Source organism: Aythya marila, assembly GCF_965140915.1.
Source record: "Aythya marila genome assembly, chromosome: 9".
Lineage (NCBI taxonomy): Eukaryota > Metazoa > Chordata > Aves > Anseriformes > Anatidae > Aythya > Aythya marila.
In genome coordinates this window covers 3,865,416-3,892,272 of record NC_139050.1, presented here as the reverse complement: position 1 = coordinate 3,892,272, position 26,857 = coordinate 3,865,416, and the positions used below count along the sequence as shown (strand labels likewise).

The 26,857-nt window shown below is 41.0% G+C and overlaps 1 protein-coding gene across 1 annotated transcript in view; it reads left to right on the top strand.

Moving 5' to 3' along the window:
- The first annotated feature begins 16,048 nt into the window (after nucleotides 1-16,048).
- The window catches only part of RHBDD1 (rhomboid domain containing 1), a 33,867-nt gene continuing 23,058 nt past the window's right edge, over nucleotides 16,049-26,857 (top strand). Inside the window, exons 1-3 of the mRNA XM_082767162.1 lie at nucleotides 16,049-16,126; nucleotides 19,861-20,375; nucleotides 22,637-22,769. Coding sequence (XP_082623288.1) covers nucleotides 19,943-20,375; nucleotides 22,637-22,769 — 566 coding nt within the window. The 5' untranslated portion in view covers nucleotides 16,049-16,126; nucleotides 19,861-19,942. The remainder of the gene's footprint in view (nucleotides 16,127-19,860; nucleotides 20,376-22,636; nucleotides 22,770-26,857) is intronic.

Below are 26,857 nucleotides of genomic sequence, written 5' to 3'. Positions count from 1 at the left end.
ACTGGAGGGACAGGGAGCACCTGTTTGTCACCCAGCACAAGACCAGCTAAGGAGGGAAGGGTCTCAAAAGGAATATTATCTCCGCTTTTGCCTCTGGATGAGAGCTCTGACTTCCAGGACCAGACCTCAAATAAACATGGGTCATTTTCACCTGCTTCCTCACCCAGTATCTCCCCCAGTCTGCACCGCTTGGATTTACCTGGCTGTTTTGATCTCTTCTGTATTTATTGCCTCATGTTACAATCACAAAGCTAGTGCAAACACTGTGAATAATATTTGTATGTTTTGCACCCTAACATTTCCTGGCTGTTACTGCCAGCATTCATAGAGGCTTCCTTCAGACACCCCTTCTGCGTCCATTTGTAGTTCCTCTGCTTGCTTTCTCAGGCCGAAATTTTTAGGGATCACACGAGTTTCCAATTTGAATATTTTTACCAAAAATAAAACCTGAACATGGTACTAAGGATTTTCTGATTTATGCAGATGAGTACAATTGCTTTACTTGTTCCCTCTTTCATAGGATTAAGCTGTAAGCATGAATACAGTTGCTCAACTGATTTGTCTGTTTCTTCCGCTATTTCTAAAAATAGCACCCAGGAGATAGCAAAGGAACTGTGAATTTATACAGGGACAGGATACCTCTTGGGCTTTTTAATCCTTTAAAAATTATTTAGCAGCAAAGACAGATGCGAGACTGACATCTCAATACAATGAAATCCTCACTTCACCCATGCTATCAGCAAGGCTCCAGTTACTGCATGATTCTGTAGCCACGGAGTTTGTTACAGAATTAATTCCCTCCAACAGAATGCTGATTAACAATCTCAGCTTCTGTTGTTTCAAACAGATGTTTCTGGCCACACAAAGACAAAGATCAACTTAAATACATGAGCAGAGTATAAATAATGCCTTCCTGAGTCTGCAGAACAACCTGAAAAAAAGTTAATGGAGCAGTCTGCTTCACCCTAATCGTCTCAAAGGGCTGTCAAGTCTGGAACTGGAAGATAAGTTTAAATGTTGCCCTCAGTAATTATTCCTATATGAATAATTTCAGCAGAAGCATCCAGCTTTTGTTCTTAACCTCCAGTCCAAAGCTGTCCGTGTGGTGGAGAAATTAATAAAAATATTATCCCAGAGGAATTCATTCTTATTATGAAACACTTTCATATTTAACTAACTTCAAATGTCTTCTTTTAACTTCAATTAAGCTACCATAGAATATCCAGTTTCTTCTGTTACGTTGGGGTGCTGAACAAACTTGGTATAAAATGCAGGCCCAACTTGCTAGACAGCGTGTAGTGTCCTAGGCACACGCACATCAGGCATCCAAAAGGAAGCGTGCATGTAAGAAGAAGGTGCACACTGCGAAGCCTTAAGACTTGCAAGTGAGGTTACCTGTTTAGAAGTACAAAGCCTTCCCCAGGAGTAGACACTTAGTTATTAGGGGAACTGGAGGGCTGCAGTTGGCTTATACAGCCAAGATAATTTTCTGAAATCTGTGGTGACAGTCTTCCTTGACAGCTTCATTCCTCAGACCTGCAGCAACTGATCTCCTGGGTGAAGCTCCTGTGAGCAGAGAACACCACCAAAGCCTGTTGGCTTGAAACTCCTCGTCCAAATGAAATCACAGTGACCACAAATTCAGGTTTCAGTGTTAAAAGAACTTTTCTTCAACTGTGCTTTCCCACAGCAACAGCTGATGGGAACAAAAGGTAGAATGCAAAAGAATAAAGTAGGAACTGAGAAATACAGAAAACACTCTTAAGTCAGGCAGGGAAAAAGCTTGGCCCGTAGATACACCTCCCCTTGCCTTGTGGAGAGATGAGGCCACTGAGTTCTGTGGTTTCTGCATCTGAGAACGAGGGCACTATGCTAATAGCTGTGATTACAGCATTTGATGTGGGTTTCCAGGTCATTATGGATGCTGTCAGGGTGTTTCACTGCAGGAATACACAACTCCCACTGCAGTGGCCTCATTGAGAGGAGGGTCAGGTGTACAGTCTAAGAGATATGCCACCTCTTTAGCACAAGTACCTTATTCTGTGGGTCCGGCTACACACTGCAAAGAGCATCGAACCCCTGTCCAGCTCCTGGCTAAACCCCTTCACCTGCAAGAAAAGGGCGCGATCTCAGTGGACTCAGCAATGAGTTTGATTCTGTACCAGTGCAATATTCACTACGTGTCTTTAGTGCAGAGTGACAGGCAGATCTGTTGCCGGTGACCTTAATACTACTGATTACTATGCAGTTTGTTGAGTAAGCACTGTGTAAGCGAGCAAGTCAGAAGCATAGCCACTGAATAAAGATAACGCCACATCAATATATCACTATGTTAAGCTTACATTAATCCAAAAATATTTGTTAAACTAGAAGGAATCTCACTTTGCACCATGCAAAGCCCTCTCACTTCAGCTTCAATACAAAGCATCTCTACCGTGTGATCTCACAACTGAAGACTTCAAACTCATACAAGCAACAAGGAACAGTCAGGGTTTGCATACATAATCTACATTTTTCTTCTGACATTTCTGAAACTTTTTTTTTTCAAGAGGTTTCAATCTTCCAAAAGTTTTCACCCATGCTTAACTTTAGCTTACTGAGCAACACCAATGGCTGTACTGGAACTACTGTCCCTATGAATGGGTCCTCCACAATCCCAAAGGTTTTGGAAAATTTTGCATCAGTACATGAATAGATGACTAAACATAAGAATGCAGAGCTTGACAGCTCTATTATAAACATGACAAAAAAAAAAAAAAAAAAAAAAAACACTTCTCTGCAGATTTCTATTCCCAGGTAGTAATTTGTACACACAAAGCTAATGATCCAACGTGACCTAAACGAGGAATGCCACTTTCCATTCGTTGAAAATGCAAATAGTTAAGGACCTTGAAAATGGTGGTTGCAGAGGTCACCTCACTGATCTGTTATCAAAGCTTGCATAATTAAGTGGATGCCACAGCCATTAACTTGCGTATGGGTTTGTACATGTCAATGCAGACCAGCTTAATCTAAAGGTGAATTCAATAATGTTATGCTGAATTGCAGTCCACAAAGCCTATGATTAAGGGTCAGCACATCTGGCTTCTGATTCGATGTCAGCTGCTAACCTTTCTTTGACCTTATCCCCTGCAGACTTTCTAACTGACTATTACCGTGGATATTTTACAATGTCATCCTGCTGACTCTATGCAGTGAGAAATACCACATAGCTTCACCTTTAACAAGTTAATTTCAAAACCTCTTTGGTGTACCTGGAAAACTAACATTTCATTTTAATTTCCTAAAACAGCAGTAAGTTGTCATCTCACGTTGGGAGGACATGAATGGAAATTAGAGGAAAGCTTAATTTTCCTTTTCCAAAATAACTAACCCATCCATTAGCCAGCATGATTGGTGGAATTTGCATGCTTTTCATACAAGCACTGGTGACTAAAATTTATTCTCCCTTAGTGTAGCTGTGTGAAACAAACAGCAGAAAATCTTGCTTATGCTATATAGGAAATCATTCACACTGCATGAGATTTCCTGCTTTACTGGCTTTTATTGTTCTCCCACTTATTCATTTCCCTACATTTGGCAGGTCTGCATCCCATTTCTGTTCTTGATAGGCTGGAGCTCCTTTATGCCCTTGAGTAGGGCAGTCGGAACCTGCCAAGAAAGGCCAATGTCTGTTGAGACTTCGAGCTGCATCATTGCTGCATTAAAAAAAAAATAATAAAATAAAATCTCCCAACTTGGCTTTTCATTTGCATCAGAAAACGCTGCTCATTAAAAACAGTTCCTAAACTTTCATGGTTGTCTAAGCTCCACACCAACTAATTCTCTTTACAAAACAAACAAAAAATTACAATTTACAGAAGTGAAAGGTAGATAATTGCACTAGCACACCACATTATTATATCATTTCCAAGAACACAAAAGGAAGTAAATGAATGGTTCAAACAGCCATATGCAGCAGCACACTTTTCTTCAGATAAATGTACAAGTTCTTCAGCACAATGAACACCCCAAGGCACCACCCACAAGGGTTTACTTCATATTAGAAAAAGATATACGAAGAATTCAGTGCCTTAATATTTTAGGAATACTGATCAGTTAGAATACACATTGGGGTTGTTTGCATAATACTCGGTTCTTTTGTCTTGAGAACGATGTGCTACAGGCTGATTTACAGGGGGGAAAAATCCTACTATTTCAAATAGCATGGTAGCGTTCATACATAGGGTTTTTTCTGTATTTAGAATTGTAAAAGCCTCAGAAAGTATCTATCCAATGCCTGAATTACTTATTTTATGTTGTGCATCAATGCACTTAATATGTTTCTTTTAGAATATTAACAATTATCATCACCTCCCGCTTCTTCCACCTCTCCTGCCACACAGAGGGAAAATGGGGCTTAATTATGGAAGTTGGCAACTGTTGTAGCCCCGTAATACACACAACACCAAGAGACTGTGGACCCATTTTGTGTTCCTATTTCAAGGAAGCAGGATAGCAGTTATAGCACGTTACACCATTTGCACTGTCTGTACCAGTAGTAAATCTGATATCAGCTACATGCTGCATTACTGAATAATAAACAAAACCTCCTGGGACACAGCTGAAACTGGGATGAACTCAGAGCTACGCCATATTCAGCGGGAGCAGTGAGTTCTGAGCAAGGACTGGGTTTGTTGTTCACATCGAGAACATCTCGGAGAGGTTTTATTCATTTCCTGGAGTCTGAATGCTTTGTTTGGAGGCCATTCATAAGTGCTCTTCCAGCCACGGTTGGGCCCCCTGAGGAACACATTGCTCCCCATCCCCGCTGGAGGACAGCTCAGCTCTACCAGCTCTGTAAACCCTGCCGGCACATGCAGCTAGAATTACCAATCTTCTCTATCATGCCTCCATCCAGATTGTAACAGGCTGGGGAGAGACCCCGCAGGTGCAAGGAGTAGCTTCCAGCAAGGGACAGTGAGGACAGTGACAGGCTGCTAAGGCAGAACAGGGCAGGCATCCCAGGGACTGGCACGGCGTGCAGCCAGAGGTGACAAATGGGACTTAGCAGCTGCCCCAGGCTGAGCACACCCCAATCCCTGGGGTGCCTGCAGTCCTTGCCCAAGCACTCCTTGTCCTCAAAGAGCCCCACAATGCTCCAGCCTGACTCTCACCCATTTATCCCATCAATTCTTGCTCATCTTTTTCTGTCCAGCAAAGAGAAAAGCAGGAGTCAAACATACCTGGTACAATCCTGCAAAGCCTGACGGCCCCTTTTTTCTTTATTAATATTCTCAGCCAAAATGGCAAATTTAAAGTCCACCTGGTTCTCAAGGCAGGGCTTAACACCTGTTCTGGCATTCTACAACAGAGCAAATTTCATCCCACTTCATAATCATTTCTGCTAGATTGCCACTGCTATCCAGTCTATCCACCTCTTGTTAGCAAAACCTACCCTATTTATAAGCAAAAGGACTTCTCAGATATGGCAAAGACGTTTGTTGGGTGTCATGCCATCACCATCTCCTATGTCCATATCCATAATGCAAGCCTTCTATTAGCATTAGTGACTGGGTATGCACAAAGTAGACATTTCACTTGATTCCGTGCAGGCTCTCTTTGGCACGTACAGCAGCCTCATTTTGTTCATGTGGAACTTTCATATTTTTCCCTATTATGAGTCCCCATAGCCCAGATTGATAGTAGACCCAGCTGTCCTTTATAATTACATTTTAATGACTTAGGACGGTTGTTTGCATTTTGGCAACTTGTTTAATAGTGATGACATTTAAATTGTCACAACTAGGCTTCAAAGTTATCAATTTATTAGATGATCAGGAAACTTCACACCTATGGTGAAGCAGTTTTTTGGCTGCAAACTCAGTAATCCATCAGCACACTGATTTATATAATGAAGGTTATTTCATAGGGATATGCTTTAGTTAATTCATCCCTGAAACAGAGTAACTTGCACAAATTAAAAAGGCTCTGTTTACTTATTTATTATTACATTAGATTGACAGATACTCTAAAAACACACATACTGGGTTGTATTCTGGTGCTTGCTTCATTTCACTGTACTGACTTTGTGTGCACATCCACTGATTTCTTCTGCAAATGAACCTGAGATACACAGAATCATATGATTCCTGCAGAGAAACTTCTCTCTCGTATGCCAATACGTGCTCTCAAATACTGCATAAATTATGCACTTCATAAGGCGGGATTTTTGGCACACTATTTCACCTCCCCCAACCTAATGCTGCATCAAAACAGGTAGGCGTTCAACTTCTTATAAAAAAGTAGAAGTTGTGAATAGCAGAAAAACTAACCCTAATCTCCCGTTCTACAGTTCATCCACAGTACTCAGCTCACCCAACACACTGCTCAGCTACCCCTCTTCCTCTCTGCTTCTCATTTCTAACCTAAAGCCTTCAAGTCTCTGATGTCTCCTGAGCAGCTATGTCGACATGCTGTCTGGAGAACCACCTCCACACGGTGCGTCCGTGTAAAGCTGTGTCCTTACTCACAAAGCCACTGATGCCCCTCAGCAACCGAGAGGACAAAAAGGGATCAGTGCTGGGCAGCCCACCTTTGTCTAATCGGCCTCTTTAGCTAGGTCTCCCGTGCTTGAGCTCAGCCCCTGGATCTGCATTGGCCCCATTCTCGTTACGTGGCATAGAGCAGCTCCCCTCACCAAAAAGTGGGAGCCTCAGTGAGCTGCAGGTGCTGGAGCTGCAGCCCATGAGCAATGCAGGCTTCTGGCAGATATGACTGAATCAGGTTAATTGATTCAGATGTTCGTGGCAGAGGCTAACATGTAGGTAAAACTTGCCACACATTCACTTTTTTTTTTTCAGGAAATCAAATTAAATGCACATTAATAAGTGGCTGGTGATCAACATAAACGTGACTATGTCAGTCATCCCTGAGGAGAGCAACTCTGGCAGGGGCAGGAGAGGTACTCCTGCTTGCTGCCAAGTCCCCAGTGTCACAAATGCCACCTCAGAAAGGCACCATGCCTGTACAAGCTGATGCCTTTTGAGCTCCCACCTAGTTCGGGGGCTTGGCCCGGTAGGGAGTACATCAAAGTTTTCCCTCAGAGAGGACTGGCTTTAATACATGAATGGTGGAAAATTCTAATGAACACACTTCTCTTTACATTTTTGACTGACCTTTCCCCCTTATCATGGGTATTACCTTCAAGCAATCAGTAAGTAAATATATCTAAAAGAAAAGTCATTTCAAGTACAGATTTCTTCCACAAAATTCCCCAGAGTGCCCACTCTGTAGGCCTTGGGCAAAATCCAGCATGAATTTATCTCAAGAGCAGGCCAAAGCTCATTAATCAAGCAAAGGCCTGGCTGAAGTCTTCGCAGGCGGCTGTGCAGAACGCTGAGTCACCTTGTTGCAACTGATCTAGGTACTCTGCAATGCCAAAAGCCAACAAACTGCCAGAGACCATTATTCTACAGATGGAAAGCCAGTAAGGAGAATAAGAAAAGTAATTAAAAATTTATTTCTCAAGCTTATTGGATAGAAATCAAGATTAAAAAACAATTAATAACTGAAGTAAATGTGACAGGTAGCAGAAAAAATACAGATTATACAGCTGCTGAAAGAAAAAGTTGTAAATATGCTCTTACAAGTATTTTGGTAGAGGAGGAAGAAGTCCCCAGGGAAATCCCCAAGGAAATTCTTTGGCTCTTTGGGAAGTAGGAGGCTTTGCCTCCTTGGAACTGCTGAAAAACCTGCCCTTCTACCTAGAAAGCTGGAAGATCCCCAGAAACCTCAACAAGTCCTAGAAAGTTCACATCAATAACCACGCAGAAGGCTCAGCACTATCTTTATGCCCTTGCTGGAGCTCATTCCACACCAATTGCATGCTCCCTGCCCCGGACTCCGCTTTGTTCCAGAGATGGCCTTTGAAGTGTGAGATCCCTGCTCTCAGGACGGTCTGTGGGACAGGTAATACGGCTCCAGGCTGCACTACCTGTTCTTGCTCAGAGCTGTATTGCCTCCTCTCAGCAGGATGATGGAGTCCTGCCACCGCCAGCCCCACCCAGGCCCTGGAGACAGCCCCAGCCAGGTCCCAAAGCCCTTCCCTTTGTGGTTTTTGTTTAAGTAAGACTAGAAAGCTCTATCAGTAGACAAGTGACAGGCAATCACCTCCAGCAAAGGAGAAAGTAAGCTACAGAAGGCAGACAGCAGCCTCTTTGGGTGTTGCAGTTGTTGGCACAGTGACTGCACCATAGCACATCACTTCTCAGCCTCTGCTGGGCATCACGAGAGGCAGGCACAAAAATGCAACACCAAAGCACCTCCCACTGCTGTTTCAAGTCTGAAGCAGAACTTCCATCTGTACATGCTGGTTCCATCAACAAGAGGTACTACATGACCCTGTCTTCGTCCTTTGGACACCAACAGCACTACCACAAAAACAGGTGTGCAACTTACTGTTTGAAACCAGCCTAAACACTGATGCCTGTTTCGCATGGAGACATGAGAGAAAGCCATTGCCACTCAGCTGCTAAGTACAACTTCCAGTATGCTCTGAAGAGAATCAAGAATTGCCCCCAATTTGTATTAATTTCGAAGTCTCCTGCTTCTCTTTCAGAGCTAAATAAGGCCTTGTGTGCCTGAAAGCATCTCTATTTCTCCTATCTATATTAGCTGATTAATTAGAATATATTACACTTGCCAGAAAATTCCTTACACACACCACCACCCCGGGTAGAAATGAAATTTCTCTTGGTCAGAGCCTCATTCAGACCTAGCTGCAACTTATGAATACAATTATAATTTCATTATAATGCTTGCAGTATAGCTTACGTTAAAAATACTTAGATGTGCCATAAAGCCAGTTTGGTCTTCATTCAATTTGAATTTCTCCTTTCTGAGGACACTTTATCATTTCTATTGAATGCTTTAAAAGCAGAAGCACCAACAAAGGAAATTAAACAGATGCTTTGAAAAGAGTTTACCAATTCTGAATTATCACTTTCAGATCCACTGCCTCGAGTATCACATTCACCCCTTGGTCACGCTGGAAGGAGCAGGGAAGGCCCAGGGGTGGCAGCCAGGTTCAGACAAGAGCCCAGATGACAGGGGATGCCCACAGTGACAAAGCAGGCCAGAAGCCAAGCTTTGATTACAAAACCTGCAGGACATGGCCAGGATCAGTCCTGCCGAGGACACATGGGACAGGCACAGCCCCAGGATGGCCAGGCTGAGCTGTGTGCCCATAAGGCAGGCTCAGTCCAGGCCATGCCAGGCCCAGCCTAAGCCAGCAGTGCCCCCAGGCAGGGCTGGGGTAAAGCTGAGGACATTGGGGGGAACCTAAGGCCTGGGGCTGTCCTGAAATGGGGCTCCTGGGCCCATGGGTGGTGCCTGTGGGTGGGGGAACCCAGGTGAGGCCGATCAGGGGAATAAGGCCTGTCAGTGCACTCCCCAGAACAGATGCCTTGGTTAGGCTTAATTTTGTTGAACATAACTTAAAGACTGCTCGAAACAGGAAAACAAGCAAACAAGCTAGCAATTCTCATTTCAGCTATGAATGTAATACTTTGGGGATTCAAACTTCCAAGGGAAATTCAGCTTCTTTCATTGTATAAAATCAGAAATAAAAAAAAGACAGAATCGTGAAGTAAAATTTCAGGACCAGTCTTTCACGGACAAAAGGCAGCAGCCCCTCTTCCAAATGCTTCCCCACGGCCCGGCCTCTCAGCCTCTCTGCAAAGCACATGCTATATGGATTGAGTTGATGAGTGTATATGTTGTACATCCAAGGTTAGATTAAAAAGACAAAAACGTGAAGAACACAAATTCTACTCCTACATCTGTAACAAATACAGAACAAGAAAAGACTTCCAAAAAGGGGCTTACTACAATTTCTGGAGAAATTCCTTTACTATCTTTGACAAATCCTTATTTGTAAGGAGTGCCAGATAAAGCCCTTCACTATTGCCTCTGGATTAGCCCAACTAAGAGCTGGGAACCCGAGAGTACTAAAAACTGATATTTCATCACCCCAGGCGAGCACATTGCTTCAATTGCCCTGGCACTGCGCAGGCCAACGGCGTGCACAAGAATGTCACCAGATTACTGACACAGCCTTGCTACAAAGCAGTTAAAATTTTGTACAAAATTGGATCAAAACCCATGTTTCCACAAAAGAAAACATTATGTGAATGCTTTATAGAAATGGGAAATAATCACAAAATTTTCACAGCTACAGTATTAACAAAAACTCTGCCAGCAGCAGAATATAATTTAGCTTTGCATTTTGTATGAACTGTGAATGATGAGATGTAAATTATGTTGCCACTGAAAAAAGAACTGTATTCAACAGAATACTTTCTGCCTATAGAATTATTACAGTTAACAACTTTTCAGACTGTTTCAGTAATGATTATTAAGATTCCTGTGGTCAAGCAAATATGTTTGCATATTCATTACATGTTTTTAAATCAATTTTAGGTGATAGCAGGTTACTGTCTTATTATCTCACAGTCAATAAACTTTTGTATTATAGCTTGTTTTCACCAGTGACCTTGAGTTATTCATTTTATTTTATTTTTATAAAGCTCTTTAGTTGACTAGAGAGATTGTCTGGTACCATCTTCCTGGCATATTTCACACATTCATTTCCTTAACATTGTCTTTTGGTCTATTCTGTTCTCCACTGGTGACATACAACAGCTTAGGATTTTAAGGATGAAAACGCTTTGGTTTAACTGAAGTCTCCCAATGTAATGTAGAAGTATCTGGATAAGCAGGAGGTGACTAGATGATCAAAGGCCCTTTGAATGTAAGCATTATGAAACCTTTTTGATGTTAGTCCATTTCTTCCGGCCCATATTCAGACCAATAGACTCTTTTATTTTTCAACAGATGTTTCTTCTTTTCCTTCCGGCAGACTGTATGTGCAGATCAAGAACCTCCAGGATATATTCCTTTTTATCTCTACAGGCTGGAGACAAAGCATCTACATTTTTCACACCATTTGTCCACACTATATTATAAAGTGGTAGCGTTAGTGATGGTGACAGCTGAACTGGAGAAAGTACACTACCAGCTAAAGAAAAGCTAGTATGGGTGGGCTACGTGACAAAGACAAAGTTATTATCAGATCAAAGACTCCAAAAGATTAAGCCCTGAATTCACACAAAACATTTGTTATCAGATCATATTTCCGTATGTATCTCTTAGAAGGGCTTGGCTCCACAGTTTCCAAAGCATCATTTTATTTTCAGAACCAGAATGGTAGCACAGGTAAAATAGCTGTATATAAACTAATTACGTATTTAAACCAGTCCTTTAATCATCTGTATTTAATTAATTTTCTGACAGATGCATGATATCCTGTGTATCAAATTTTGGGCTACTACTTCTCCTTCTACTGTTTGTAAATACTGTCATAAGAAAGTCACACAGTTCCTTTATTCTAGCCGTGCTTAGACATTCTTCTGATGTTTGTAGGCTAGTCCTAACCAGTTCTTTGAGATTAACATAAACAGTGTTTCAAACATGCTGCTATTGGATTCAAAGCATTAATTAAAAAAATATCCTTCGGATATGCATTTAATCTGCATCCACGCATTCCACAGCAAGCTGTTCCTTCCCAATTATTTTATGATAAAAAAGACTCACTATAAATATCAGAAAAATCAGTATTCTGACGTACTCTACTGCTCCTAAAACCCGTTTAAACCTTGTGCTATTAAGCAAGGGAAAAATCTCAATGTCACTTTTTCATTATTGGTCAACATATGACTAAGTTGAATGTTTACAGTGATAATAGCTGTAATATAAATATTTTCATGGATTATATAGTTAGCAGTAAGGCGTAAGCAGTACTAACCATATGCGTCACTGCTGTGCTAACTGTACGTGGCTATGAAAATGACGTTTTTGTTTATTTTTCCCTTATTTTCTTTCAAACTACTGATTTTTCTTTCAGTCAGCTCAGACAAAAATAGGAAACAGAAGCTATACTGTTAAAAGCTGCTTAAATTGAATGGGACATTGTCTTACATACAGGTACTCAGGTAACTTTCTAGGTGCCAACTCTTCAGCCTAACCAAACTGCTGTTCTTACTCAAAAACATCTTCCATGTTAAGGGCATCTGGGTAATCTCATGTACATGAAATATATAAGCATGGCTAAAGAAATAAATTTCATCATTTATTGAAATTCTCCATTAAAAAGTTGTAGTTTCTAAAACAGCATTTTACATTTTATGCCATTTTATTATAAGAAAAATAAACCTTTAGACAAAAAGGTAAAAGAAATCCATGAGGTGGACGGTGGCATGAGATTAAGGATAGAAAGCAGATTTTTTTTTTCTTAAAGAAAAAATAATTAAAGATATTTATGTAAGTAAAATAATACAGAAGATGTTTGGTTTTGTTTGATTGTCTTGTTTAGCAAACAGTTTTTGTAGAAGAAGAGGAAAATCTATATTTCAGATCTTAATGCAGTGTCAAATCTCACACTTGGGTAAAAAGTACAAGAACAGTGGTTTTCTACATATGGGGCCAAATGATCACAGCATCATTCATTTACTTCACCTACCATTGTTCCTGTGACTTCTGTTCTTCCTGACTTATCAGTAAGGGCCCAAAAAGATAGAAAACGTGAGATTGCTTGGGATAACACAGGATGTGAATTAGGAATCTTCTAGGTCCCAGAAGAGAACCACAACCTCAAGACTTGTACATCCAGTAATAAGATCTGGACCTGCACACAGGCAATAAATACTGCATCGTTAAGAATTATAGACTGGAATTATGATTGCATGAAAATGGAGTACACTATTACAGAAAATGGTGCCAGTTATAGAAAACCTGGTGTATGTTAGAAAATCTATCAGTCTAGGCATTTGTAACTCCCACACCCTGTGATTTCTATGAATTATTATGATTAGTGTTAATTGTGGTAACAGATCTAAATGTGCCAAAACTAAAGAGTTTAAGATAACGTGTCTAAATGGTGGCACACACAGAATCTGCCCTCCTCTTTTGGCTTCTGTTCATTCTTGGAAGAGAAGACTATGCTGAAGTTGCTTGTTTTGGCACAGTCTGCTCCTTTAACTTGATCTCCACCCTATTTCTAGGAATTCAGCCTCTTTCATGCCTGCCAGTCTGCTGAGCTGTGTGCTGTTTTTGGAAGGGCAGAATACAATTTTCATATAAATTCTATGACATACTTGTATGAATTGCCAAAATGTTCTCTGAAACCTAAGTGCCACATAAATGACAGCAAAATAGGGCCATTTACAAGTAGCTTTGGCTATGGATTTTGTATGATTCATTTCTAGTCACATATTTGCACCACCAGCTTGCCAACATTTCTGTGATAACCTATTATTTTAGACATTTATCATTTGCTCAGTGTATTCCCTGCTGAATGCTAGTAACAAAGCTCACAGCCTAGGTATCTGCATCAAATTTGGGGAGTCACTAAACAACGGTGACCAGTTCTCCACACAAATAAAACTAATGCGTTCATCCAAGCACCTTTAGTACTTAACAAAGCAGTTGAAGTATTACACTTATTGAACCAGCGCTTGAACATATAGGAGGTTTTCAGAAAGAACCTAATTATGCGTTTTAATTGGATGAAGTACCAGTAGGCGGCGTTTTCGCACGATTTATTGTACTGACACAATTCAAAGCCTCCCTACAGGCGAAATGCGGGGCCCACGGGCCCTACGCCCCCCCGCCTCAGCCGGCCGCCGCCCTCAGCGCACTGTGCCTGCACCGAGCGCCGCCAGCAGCGCGCGGCCGCCATCTTCCCACCCCCCCCTCTGAGGCGCCGCGCCCCGCTCCGCCTCAACGCGCAGGCGCGGCTGAGGCGGAGCGCCGGGGGCGGGTCTCGAACCCGGATCCCTGCGCGCCGAGTGGCGGCCGGGTCACGTGGGGCGGCGGCGGGGCCGGGAGCGGGGCCGGGGCTGCGCGGGGAGCGTGAGTGGAGGGGAGGGGACGGGGGGGCGGGGCCGGGCCGCGGGTGGGGGGCGGGGGGCGCGGCTCTGCCTCCTCTCCCTCCTCCTCTTCCTCCTCTGTCTCCTCATCTTCCTCCTCTTCCTCTTCTTACTCTTCTTCTTCCTTCTCCTCTTCCTCAGCGCCCGCTCGGGGGCCGTGCGAGGAGCCTCAGGGAGCGGGGGCTGTCGGCTCGCCCCCTCGGGCAGCGCCTTTACGGGCTGCGGGAAAGCAGCCGGGGCGTTGTTTGCATTTCTCCCATTTTTTTTTTACCAGAACGACGTTCCCCTGTTCTGAAAGATCTCAAAAACAACCACAAAGAGCCCGCCAAGCGATGGGCGTGTGCTGAGGGGCGCAGGGGCGGGCAGTGGCACGGGCGCGTTGCTGGGCGCTCGGCTGCGGCGCTGCCATCACGAGGCCGGCTTCGTGCTCTGGGGCTCGAACTGCAGGCAGATGGCTCCTGAAGCGATAAAAACAAAGCACGAAGCTCGCCAGGGCCTTCCGGAGTAGTCAGGGAAGCACGGGTCGTTTCCAAGTTCTTGAGCTGAGCAGGGGAGGCTGCGCCTCTGCTCTGACTGCACCGTTTTTTTTATTATATCTGTATAAAGATTACGGTCAAATCCAAAAACATCCTGACCCTATTTAAAGTAATTAAACATCCACGAAGTTAAAAATCTAGCTGTGCCCTAATCTGAATCCCCTTTGTTTTGATGAGTGTGTATCTGTCCACATCCGACACCCCCTCTCCACCAGCAGAGTGATACAGCTGTATATGATGATGTTATTTCTCTAACTTAATTTATATATGTTCAGGTGTATCCTAGCATTTTGAGAAGTAGTTATTTGTTATCTGTTATGAGACGGGGGTAGTAAGAATGTTTGTCAAATCTTTTTGTGTCACTTTGTTCCCACAACACTGGGAAGGAGCTTAATATGCCCATTGTCTCCCCCGCAAAATGGCATAATAGCAAGTAATTCTGACCAACTGACAACAGAGGTTCAAAAAGAGCTGACCTTTCAAAGAAAGAAACGCTCTATTGACTTTTTCTTTTTTATCTGTTTGATTATATGTGTCATATAAATTTAGAGGTATAGATAGGGCTGTCTCCATTTTAGGATTCCAAAGCAATGAAACCAGTGGTGGCTCATGGCTGTTGTGTGGCCTCTGTTTGAATCTTGAACAGGCTTTTCCAATAAAAGAAAACAGTAATTGCTAATGAACTTAATTTCTAAGGAGAGTTACTAAAATGTAGACTCGCAAAATGTAAACTTTATAAAGGATCCTGCTTTTTTGTCTGCTTTGCACTGAAATGGCAGCAGAATTTCTGTTACATAAACTTAGATAAGCCCAAACTACTCTTTTTGATGGAAAGCTAAAACTACCCTTAGTGACTAAACTAAGCTACATCCGTGAAAACGGGGTGTGCATGTGTGTATGTGTATATATCCATAGGGATAGACTCATGAGAGGGATAGACCTAAGACAGCATTAGGTTGTTCCGTTTGGGGAGATTATTTATATTGCATCCTGAAAAGTGATGTGACCTTTGTCTCCAGAGGAGGAGGCAGTGAATATGACCAGTATGTGTATGACCGGTAAATACTTTTCACCACAGATAACGCCTTAGTTTTGAGGCATGTGAGCAAAGTATCCATTTCCGCAGTGGCTGCCTTTGAAAGGTAATGGAGAGACTGAAAGATCAAGAAGGAATGAGCTTTGTGGTAGACATAGCCTTTAATGCAGTCATTTTATGTTAATATTTCACTTTGTGTTATTTCCTATCAGCAAGGTAGTTCCTGAATTATTTTGACGTTTTCTGATCTGTCATGCTGTCTGTTTTTCAGTTTCAAGTTCAGTATTTTGTGAATGGAAGCACCTTATGGCCTTTAAAGGCCCATTTTATTAATCTAGAAGTTATTCTCTATAAATTAATTACCTCTGTATCTACATCAGAAGCTTGTTTTTTGCTCTGAACTATGTAATTGACTATATATTTGAAAGCTTATTGTAACCGACCGACTGTGGTTGTCCTTCTGCTTGCATACATATTAAATATCATCGGGCTGCTTTTTTGTGTTTCAGATTGCTGAGGTTTTGCTTGCACTGATTTGCTGTTCTGTTTATTCTGCCTTCTGTTCCTGTCAAAATTTGAGGACAATAGTAAGTGTTTGCAGTTTGCTTGTGCTTCCATTGTAGGACTCTCCTTTTGCCTTAAAACCACTGCTACTTCCTCTGTTTTGTTCTTTGCTTGGGTAAGATTTTGTACCCCGAGACTGCATCTTCATAGGCAAGTACTATGGGTCTGCTGAGCTTACAGGTAGTGAGGAGCAGGTTCTGCTCAGGATCTGACCTTTGCCCCTTTCACCCTGATGTGTGTGTGTATGTTTTTGATGTTGTTTTGTTTCGTTCTGTTTTGTTACTTTGGACAAGCTGCAGTCTGTACCTGGAAGCAGAAGGCCCACTTTTTTCTGGAATGCCCTGGGTTCCTTCCTGGAGCACGTCTCCCGGTTTGGCTCAACCTGAAAAGAGACCAAACAGTTCGAGCCCACTGCAGAGAACAAGTGAAACCAGTGGGAGCAGTGGAGAGGTTCACTTCAAAATCAGACTCCCAAGCCAAACAAAAGCATTAACACTGGCATTTTTTCTGTCAGTGGAGGTTCCACAGTGCTGAGGTTCCTCCTTACAAATGAGTTTTGGAAGGCAAGAAGAGCCCAGTGGTTCTGGAGAGAAGCTGGCAGGGCTTCTTAAGGTCAGGATGTGCCATGCAGGTAAAAGCAAAATCTGTAGGTCACAGCTGTATCCACCCTCTGTATGAAAAGACAGGTCACACTTTTTTGTCAATTCATAAAACCTAGGCCTATATCACATTGTGATTTTGGAGGAGAAGCACAGTGGGCTGGGTTTTGTTTCACATAAATACAAATGAAAACTTCAGGCTAGAGCATCTACAGTTCTGTCTGTTCTGGGGGGAACAAGGCTGTAAGGAGATTCTTTAACTTCAAACTATAGTTGAAGGAAGAGACCGTGTAACATTTTATTTTAACTGGTATTTACTAAAATATGTATTTTATTACATGATTTTTCAGTAATACGAGGCTGTAATATTGTAGGGGTGCCAAGCAAGCAAGGGGGTTTGTCACAGTAAAAATAAAAGCTGAAATGCATTGCACTTGGTTAGTACAAAACAAACAAATACATTCCAAGAATGTTTAGTTCGGACATTTATCTTGAGTAGGTGACAAAAATGCAGACACGTGGCAGTCTCAACGCAAGACAAATGTCCATTTCAAGTCTGTTCTGGAAATTTGTACATTTTGAAGTGGGTGGCATGTTTTCAAAAGAAAAGGAATAAATGCTTCATTGTTTTGAGTCTCGTTAGGCTTTTAATAAACAAAGTAGAGGCTGAGGAAGAATGTTCAAGCAGTTGAAAGCTCTATAGATTTTAAGTGAGTTGCATTCCAGAAGGCTCTGAAATAACTAGTTTTTCTTTCTTTATGTATTTGTCCTTTATAATCAAATGCATGGGGTGTCTTGGCTTATGTTTGTGCCCCCAGTAACAGGAGCGATTTGTAATACCCAGCACAGCTGTCATCGTGGAGCAGCCCGTGCCCTGAGCTGTGCTGCGTGCAGGCTGCTCTTCCTGGGTGCACGTGTGTTAGAAGTGTGAATGCTGGGACCATCAAAAGGGGGGAAAGCCTTTAAAAAGCAAGAGTGTGAATTACTTGGTGGTGTGAACAATGCGGGACGGCAGCGCTCTGGGGTTTCCACAGAACTTGTGCTGAAGCCACGTTGACTTTTACATTCAACAGTTTTTGTCAGCCGTACTGGGGTGGGGAAAATGCCGCTGTGGCAGTGGTAAAAGAGAAGTCAGAGGGTTGGGCAGATGAGTGCAAGAAGATTTTGGAGGGTTGGTACACCTGGCATGTCATACAGAAAGAGAGGATGACATTAATTAAAGCTTCTGATTAGCTAAGGGCTTTGCTTACAACATCGACATTAAAAAACAACAGCTGACAATGTTGATTATCCTCTACAACAACTGATTTACATTTTAAGAGGCCTTAGCTCATTTGGACTTTGTAGGGACTGCAGCTGTGGTCTCTGTAGTTAATGAGGAGGATTTGAAACCAGTTTCTGAAGGTACCAGTGTGGTTTGGTTATGTGCTCGGGAAGCCTGGCCCGGAGTGGGTTTCTGCTGTTTCCACTCTGCTTTGGACAGGGCTTAGGCATTGTGGAGCATCTCGCAGATTAGACCATGGGAAAAAATGCAGTGAATTTCCTCTCATTGTAACAAATAAGTTTATTTGCATTCTGTTCTACTGCGCTGGCTTTGAGAATGCCAGCATTTTTTTCTTCTCTTAAAGTGCTATGCTACACACAAATGCAATTTGAAGAGAAATCCAGAGGCTGGAGTGACTTAAACTTAATTTGATCAATTATTTGATGTAACTGTACTGGGTGAACTGCTGTGGAAGCATGTACTGCTTTTGTTTACGTTGAGGTAGAGGAGATAGGCTGGGCTGGAGACAATCTTTTCAGATGTTCAACCCTGTGCATGCTTTGTATTCCTTTTGCTGTTATAGGATGACAGAAATCAGAGGTGATTTCCCTCTCAGTTTATTAATGATGCTCTGAATGCCTAGAGAAAAATGTTTGCAGACATAGCAGCTGTCTGTAAAAAAAGCCAATTTTAGTAAATCCCACTAGGAATAATGTGGGATGTTAAACTTTGCATCGGGAGCTGTTGGCCTTTCCCCCTTATACAGGTGTCGTTTTTTCTGCCGTTCTCCAGAAGAATGAGGTGTTGGTTTATCCAAAATAAAAATCCTTACAGAGGAAGTGTTTGAGTTGATGAGTTGGAAAGGAATTTAACCAAAATAAATAAGTATATTGATAGTTTATTTGAACTATTTTAGCATATAATGGAGAAGGAAGTGAATGGGATGCTAAGATGTGTATCAGGATATTCAGGAAGTTTCATCGGAAACCTGATGGGGAAGTTTGGAAGAATAACTGTATTTTGCTGGCTCCGCTTAGTTTTGAGTAATGAATTGTGAATCTTTAATAGTTGAGCAAAGAACTGGCATCCTATAAGTGGAGAAGTCTGGCCACCTTGTTGTGCCCTTCTGGAGAGTTTTGAGAAGTAAAAATAGTGCTGGCCAAGTTTGGCCGGCCCTGAGAACCTACTCGAAATTTCTTGTTACTCCTTTCATCTGTAGGCAGGCCCACAGCACAGTCTCTGTGCCCGTTTGTTCTGTGTTCTCCCAGCGCAGGTAGCCCCTAGTTGGAGTTCTAGACTACAAAAACAAGAACAATTTTCAGAGCTTACTGTTAGGATATGTAGCCGTGTCTGTGTTACTCTTTGAAATGGTAACTTTTAATTTTGATTCAGAGCTTGTGCTGAATATTTATAAAAGTTGGGATTAAGTCATGAAAAAAATTACACATGTAGCAAAGATGGGAGGCCTGAAAATTGAGGCTCTCTAGAGATTTTTTTTATTATTATTATTATTTTTATTTATTTATTTATTTATTTATTTATTTTTTACCAGTTTCCTGCCTGAAAGTTTAGAGATTATAAGTGAATCAAGGTAGTAGTGAAAAGATGTCTAGCACACCCAGGAATTTTGTAGATGAAATAGTCTGTCCAGTGCCACTGGAGGGAGGTTGCAGATTCCTTTTTGTCATAATGCTTGTCTGGGTTAACTGTATAAATCCATTTTATTTTTCTTACACTGGTTTAAAAATTGTGACTTTTTTTTTCTCACTTGATTTTTTTTCTGATTAAGAGGTGTCTCAGCTGATGAAATTGAAGAATTTATGTTTTCTTAACTGCATTGAGCTTGAAAACACCCCTGTTTCTGTATTATAATAAAGTTGTTTTTCTCTTTCAGAATTTCCCAAACGTGTATGGTCTTGGATTTGAACAAAAGTCTACAAATCAGAATCAACTTTGCATTTGAGTAAGAAGTGATAATGCAACGAAGACAGGGAAGAGTCAATGCTGGACTGCTTTTGCTGCTTTATCAAATTTCTCAAGTTGGACTTCAGAACATTCCTTCTGTTACCCTTGCAGTGCTTGTGCTGAATATTTTTTTATTTCTGAATCCTGTGAGACCGCTGCATGAAGTATGTATCAGTGTCAACGAAGGCTTCTACAGACAGAACTGGCAACGCTTACTGCTTTCTCCTGTCCACCATGCAGATGATTGGCATTTGTATTATAACATGATTTCCATGCTCTGGAAGGGGATAATGTTGGAAAGAAAGCTTAAGAGTGTGTGGTTTGCTTATATAATTGCCGTGTTTTCAGTGCTGATTGGAGTTGTTTATATGGCGCTGGAATTCATGCTTGTGAAAATTCTGAATGATCCTTCGTATGAAATGAATTGTGCCGTGGGTTTCTCAGGTAAGTTGGTCCAATTTAAATATGTGAAAATGAACATTTATAGGTACTAGCAATATTTTTGAATGTAGCAGATGGACACGTGTCCAGCTGTATGCACACATATGTTATGCCACTCAAGTAATCCTTTCTTATTTAAAGCATGTGCTCTGGGGATGTACACGGTGTGTTTGAGTACATGCTTGTATGACCAGCACAGTCTTTACCCAAAAACATGACAAATATGATGACCTCTGCAGAATCATGGTTCCAGCTGGTGTTCAGTGTCACTGACTAGCCAAAGTCTGGAACTTGTTGTTTGCTGATGTTCATGATGCTTGTTAGTAGGCTCTAGAAAAGCCCATTGCATGACTATTATTTCTGAGCATCTTTGCTGGTGTGAGCTGTGCACTATAAGTCAGGCCTTCAGCTTCAAATTGTAAACAGTTCATGCCTGTCTTAATTTTTCTGCTAGAAACAATCAAGCAGCTGCTTGTAGTCATCTTCCAGGTCACATCTTCTTATTTGGGAAGTCAGAGTTTCAAGTTGATGAATTCCTTTAATAAAGTCTGAAGTGAAGGGGAGTAGTAGCACTGCTCTCCTAGGTACATAGAGGGTTTTTCCTTGATGCCATTGGGACTTAGAAAAGGGGGGTTTGCCATTTAATTCTATCTCCGAGGAAGGTGTTGATGCTTTTTAGGTTTCCCTGTGGTACTCAGGGCGGCACTAGGCTGAAACATCCTGGTAGTTGCTCATTTGGAGCTTCAGTACTCCCTGGTCACCCACCTTTTGGTAACAAGGCAGGCCCGGTTCTAGTACTGGCCTCTGTCATGGCTGTAACGGCCCTGAGCACAACCTCTTCCTCTGTCTAGGGGATCTGGCTGCCTTGCTCAAGGACAGCTTTGATATTGGACACTGCGAGCCATCTCAAGCTGGTGGGAAAAGAGCTGAGAAGCTTTTGCCTGGCAGCTGCTTTTAAGCTTCGACCCTCGGCCTTGTCCCTGGCATAGTGATGCTGTATCCATGCGTGTGTCTGGCCGTGTGCCTTGCTGACCTGGGCCTCCAGCTGGGTGTCCTGAATTCCTTGGGCCCTGCTTGTCAAAAGGGTCAGCCTGGCAATATGGGCTCTTGGAGTTTTAGGATGACTGGATTATTTATTTACTTCTTTTGCAGCTGGATAAAATAGGCCAGGTCCTTGTCCCCCTAATAGGAACATGACAATACAGCAGGCATAGGCCCTTCCAATAGGTGCTTAAGCCTTAAATAAAATAAAATGAATTGAAGCTGTGCACAGAGGATTCTGGTGAGTCAAGGGTGAATTGGATAGAGGCAACTCCTGAGCTATGTACTGCTATCGAATATTTCTCCCCTTGAGTAAATTTATAGTTTCTGAACCAGGTCCAGTTTTATCAGCAGCAAATAGTATGCGTGTGCGTGCATGCATAAAAGCGTTTCTTTTTAAATTTGTTCCTAAAATAAGAATATTTACATCACTGGATAGAGGAGTTTTGCCATTTCATGTTTTCTGTAGTTTTAGGAGGGGGAGAACCTTTTTCATGTTTTCTTTATTTAGCGTATCTGAATTCGTGTCCAACTCGGTTATCTTTTCCATATTAAAGTATTTTACTTCTCAATTCTATGGATTTTTCAGGCAATTGTGTTAGATTTCTCTCCAGAGTAACTTTTTCAAAAAAATGTTGGATGTTCTGATAAATTATGTGAATTAATTCGATCACATCAGCTCTTACTTGCATGATAGAGCAGTGGGAGTCAATTAGAAATTGTTGTGTTTAAAGGTGATTTATCTAATTTTTCTTTTCAGAAACAAGTGATCTGGAGCATATGTAAGATTTTTTTCCATTAATTCTGAATTTTTGAGCTTACTGTTGAGCTTCACAAATGCATTTGTCTTGTTTTCAGTCATGGCTTTTTTCAACTCGTTTGAGTTCAATAATTTTGTCCATTATTATAACTAGAACTTTTTGTTTCTATTGTTTTGATTACTTTAATAACTACAGTAAATAGGTGCATTTAAAAAACAAAAACAACTTCAAATTGGCTGTCATATGTAAATTTTTAATACTTTTTTTCTTAAGTGACTGAAAATTATCACTGACAAAACAGCTTAGAGCTGTTGTTCTGGCATGCAACAGTATTGCTTCCTGGTGCTGTGAACCTGCATGGTATTGCAGTTTCAGTAGTTAATTCATTTTGGTAGTTAAGTCACTGTTCATTTTTTTGGGCACGCATACTTCTCTCTTGATGTGATTTGTTTTTGTTTGCAGGAGTCTTGTTTGCTTTGAAAGTTCTTAACAACCATTACAATCCAGGAAGAGTCAGCAGTGTCCTTGGATTGCAGATATCCAGCAAATACGCCTGTTGGGTGGAGCTGGTGGCTATTCATTTAATTTCCCCAGGGTAAGTGCATTCAATTCTTTGAAGTTAGTAGAAGAGATTTGGGTTTTCAGAAGTAGTTTGAAATGTTTTATGAAGTAAGAGTAGTTATCTGATACCCAAATTGTGCACTGGGGCTACACTATGCTTCTTTCTGTAACACCTTTTGACCACGTTTCAAAATGAGAAACTGGAGTACCATGTTTGGAAGGTATTGTGAACTATTGGAGGGAAGGTGTGAAATGTTGATGGTCAAGGAAAAGGCACATGCACTTTCAGTAAGATAACCTAACCATGGGATACGTGACTATTTCTAAATAATCTATATTGACAGTGTTGATCTGAGCTAGTTTTACAGATTATTTTTGGCAATTTAAGATGCTTATTAGAGTGTTTAATCTCAAAAAACTAAGTGACCTAGCAAACTGAGAACTACCCAACTACCCCAGTTAAAGACCAATAGCACAGGGACAAGTCTTCATCCTGCGAACAGAGATGCAGATCGCTGTCACAAACATTCATGGCTGACAATTGAAATCAGTTGTAACGCATTATGAATCAGCAGTGAATATTAGTTGCTTAATTTGTATGGGTTCAAGGATCCAAAAGAGCTCATTCTCAAAGCAAATCACAGTCAAAAGAGGTAAACATAATAGGAATAATGAGCTTTGCATTAAAAACCAGAACATCTACGTATATTTGAAAATAGAGGAACATTCTGAAAAATCTGGTTTTGCATTCTGCTTTTTTTTCATTTCACTTGTATACCTCTCAGCTTTACCCCTGGTGTGGCCTCTCTTGTCAGTAAAAATATCTTGCATTGCTCTGACATTTTTAACCTCGTGAAATCTTCTCAATGTATTTATTTTCCTATTTAGTCTGCCTTTTTAATTGCTTGTTTAATGCCTAAGGATATCACTGAGTCTTCACTGGTTATCAGTTAGATTTACTGTTGAACTTTTTTATTGATGAGAACTGTTCCTCTGGAAAAAGAGGGCTTAAAAAAAAATGGGGGGATGTTGGGAGTGGCATTATATGGTGAAAACCATTTTCTGTTGTTTTGGTTTGTCAAACAGCTTTTACTTTCCTATATTATGTTCCCAATTTATTACAAAATTAGTAACAAATTTCCAACTTCCAGTTAAAGAAGCAGCAGTGTTTTCGTGTACACAGTTGTGTAAAACAAGTTGTCTTATACTTATGCAATCATTTAATTTGGTTTAATTTGCATTCAGATAGGTTGCTTAGCACTGGTAAATTGACTACATGCCCTTCTTTCTAAGCAAGATTAAATTTAGAAGCAGAGGCAATAAATTGTAATGTGCATGTGACTATGTGGTTGAGTTAATATGGAAATGAATTGTGTGTATAAACACATGGATTTCATCCTATTGTTTCAAGAAATTCATTATTTTTCAAAGATAAAGCCAGCCTAGATTCTTGTACTATGTCACTTTACCTTACTTGTTTATTTGTTTAGTGATTATATGCCTCCTAGCAGAGCATCAGTGGACATGATGGAAGTAAGTTCTTGTCATGGAAGACTGTGACAGTGGCTAAACTAAAGACAAACTTTTGTTGCTAAATAAATGGCTTTGTCCTGTGATAGACTAGGGTACTTAAATGGTGATTCCTACCAGCCTTTTGGGTTTGTTGTTAGGTGGAAATTGGAGAAATGAAGTAATACAGGTGTAGGTTTTTGTTCTCTGCTTTCATGTGTGCTGCTGGGTGACTGTCACCACAGAATTGAAATAAGTCAGGACAAATGCAGTAGCAGCAAGGAGTTGATTTGAATTCAGTATAAGAATACTGGAACATTATTCATATAAAAATAATAACCGGAGATGCTTGTAAACATCTGATCAGAATCAGATAGATGAAGCGTAAATCTTGTTCAAATGGCTTTCCTGTAATGATAGCAATTTTCATGGAAACTACACAGTCAAATGAAAAGTCTAGTTAATTCTGTTTAGAAGATTTTGTTCAAGTAATGTGCGCATCAGCTTGATGGCAGATTTCTTCAGGAAACGGTATTTAGACATATTGCATAATTATCATTGGTATGAAGTGAATGGTTGAAATAAGATCTCTGGGGAGATCTACATTTTCAAACAAAAATTAGATGAGACATCATTTGAATTTCTTTATACCAGAGAGAACATTATTTAATATTGATAAAGCTCATTGACATTTAGGAAATAAGCATGCAATTTAAAAAGTCAAGAATCCTGTTTTTATTCCCACTCAAAGTTCAGTTTGCATTATACAAACTATAAGTTATACCATAAGCAATAATTCTGTCAGTTTTTCAGCAGGAGAAAAGGCAGTAGTTTATCTTGTTGCAATCAGAAGAACATTTATTAGTCCAACAGTCTAATAACAGTCAACTTAGAAAAATATACATTCAAGTCAAGATATTGCTATTATTACAAATAATGTAAAAATACTATTTTGGAATTTGATAATGGAAGTTGCTGTATGGCTTCTAGGGTTTTTAACTATATACAGGATTATTTCACAATATACAAAAAGCAGAAAATAGAAGTAACCTCAATTTTCTGGATTAGATTTGAGTGGAGTTTATCATACAAGTGAAAGGAGCCTTAGTAATGTGATTGGACAAGAGTTTCACACAACTTTTGTGCTGTTCTATAAACTATATTTGTTCACTTCAGCTAAAATGACATTTAATTTGAAAACTTGGATGTTGTCCTGCTTTGTAGAAACAGTTGTAGTTTTGCTATTAGCTTTAATGTCAGCAGATAAAACTCATACAGTCTCGTAGGCCAGAAATCCATTATGCAAATTTTTTGAAAAGCCAGTCTACTGGAAATTAAAATTCACTGTAAAATGTCAAGAAGGTTGACATTGACACTGAAGTATTATCAGGAATTAATGGTTCAATTATATTTGAGTTCATTGGAAACAGGAATATCCACTTTGGGTAAGGCATGCGGTTAGAAGAACATTAATTGCATGTGTGAAAGTTATTTTATCCAGTTTACTTATTGAATAATTCCAGTCTACATATTTTCATTAAATAAGAAACATTATAGGGGATCTGAATGAACCTGATATCAGAATGAATGCTTTGAGCAATAACTGCAAAAGGACAAGCATGTATCTCTATACACACATACTTTTATAACCATAAATGTTAATACTCATCAGCATTTAGTATAATGTGCTTCCCAAGATCACCACTATACCAAACAGATCTTTGCAGGGGCTTGGCAGCCTCACATTTTCCCTTGCTAAGCCTGGGCAGTGGGCCCGAACCCAGCGGGGTTTGGGAGGCCTCTGCCCCTCTGGGTGCGAGGACAGGTCCCTCCAGGCTCTGCCGCTCTGGTGTCCTCAAGCCTCTTGCTGCAACGTGTTTGTTACCACTTACTCTATGGGTTGGGAAGGTGCAGAGTTTGTTCATTCCTATTTCTGGCTCTTTTGCGTTTTTTAAATATGTTGTATCCATGAGAGGTTTAGTCAATGGGCTAAGCAATAGTGGTTCCTTCAGTCTTTTCCCAGAAGCCATAGGCTTCTTGGTTCTGTTGCGTTTGGCTTAATTTTCCAGCTGAGACCTACCACTGTTGAATAGAGTGGGAAGTTTTACTTCATTTTGCTTTCAGGCAGCGCTCCTGTCTGTGTGTTCGCAGTGAAATCCTTGTTTCCCGTAGCGGTGTGGCCTGCTGAGCCCTGCTTTGTTGTGTGGCTCGCTGCATGTGCCGGCTGCTCTCCTGCAGCTCTCCCACTAGCCAGTCCCCTCCAGTCTGCTCGGATAGCTGATTCCTGGGACGTGTTCAGAACTTCATGCCTGTCTTTGAATTACATCCTAATGCTTTGTCACTGCGTCAAGGTTGCTTTAAATTATAATGCCATCTCCTGTCACTCGTGTAGCTTCTCTCAGCTTGTTGTCATTTGCAAGCAATACTTGGTATAGACTCTCGTGGAAATCCACTTGGTTCATATCCTTAGTTTGATAATGAATCACTGATAAGCATTAAGCCGGGTTTTTTGGCCAGATATGTATCTGCTTAGTGTAGTCTTACTGCTCAAAGTGTATGAAAAACCCTCCTCGAGAGAAATGCCATGAGACAGTGCTTCATTCTTACAGCCTG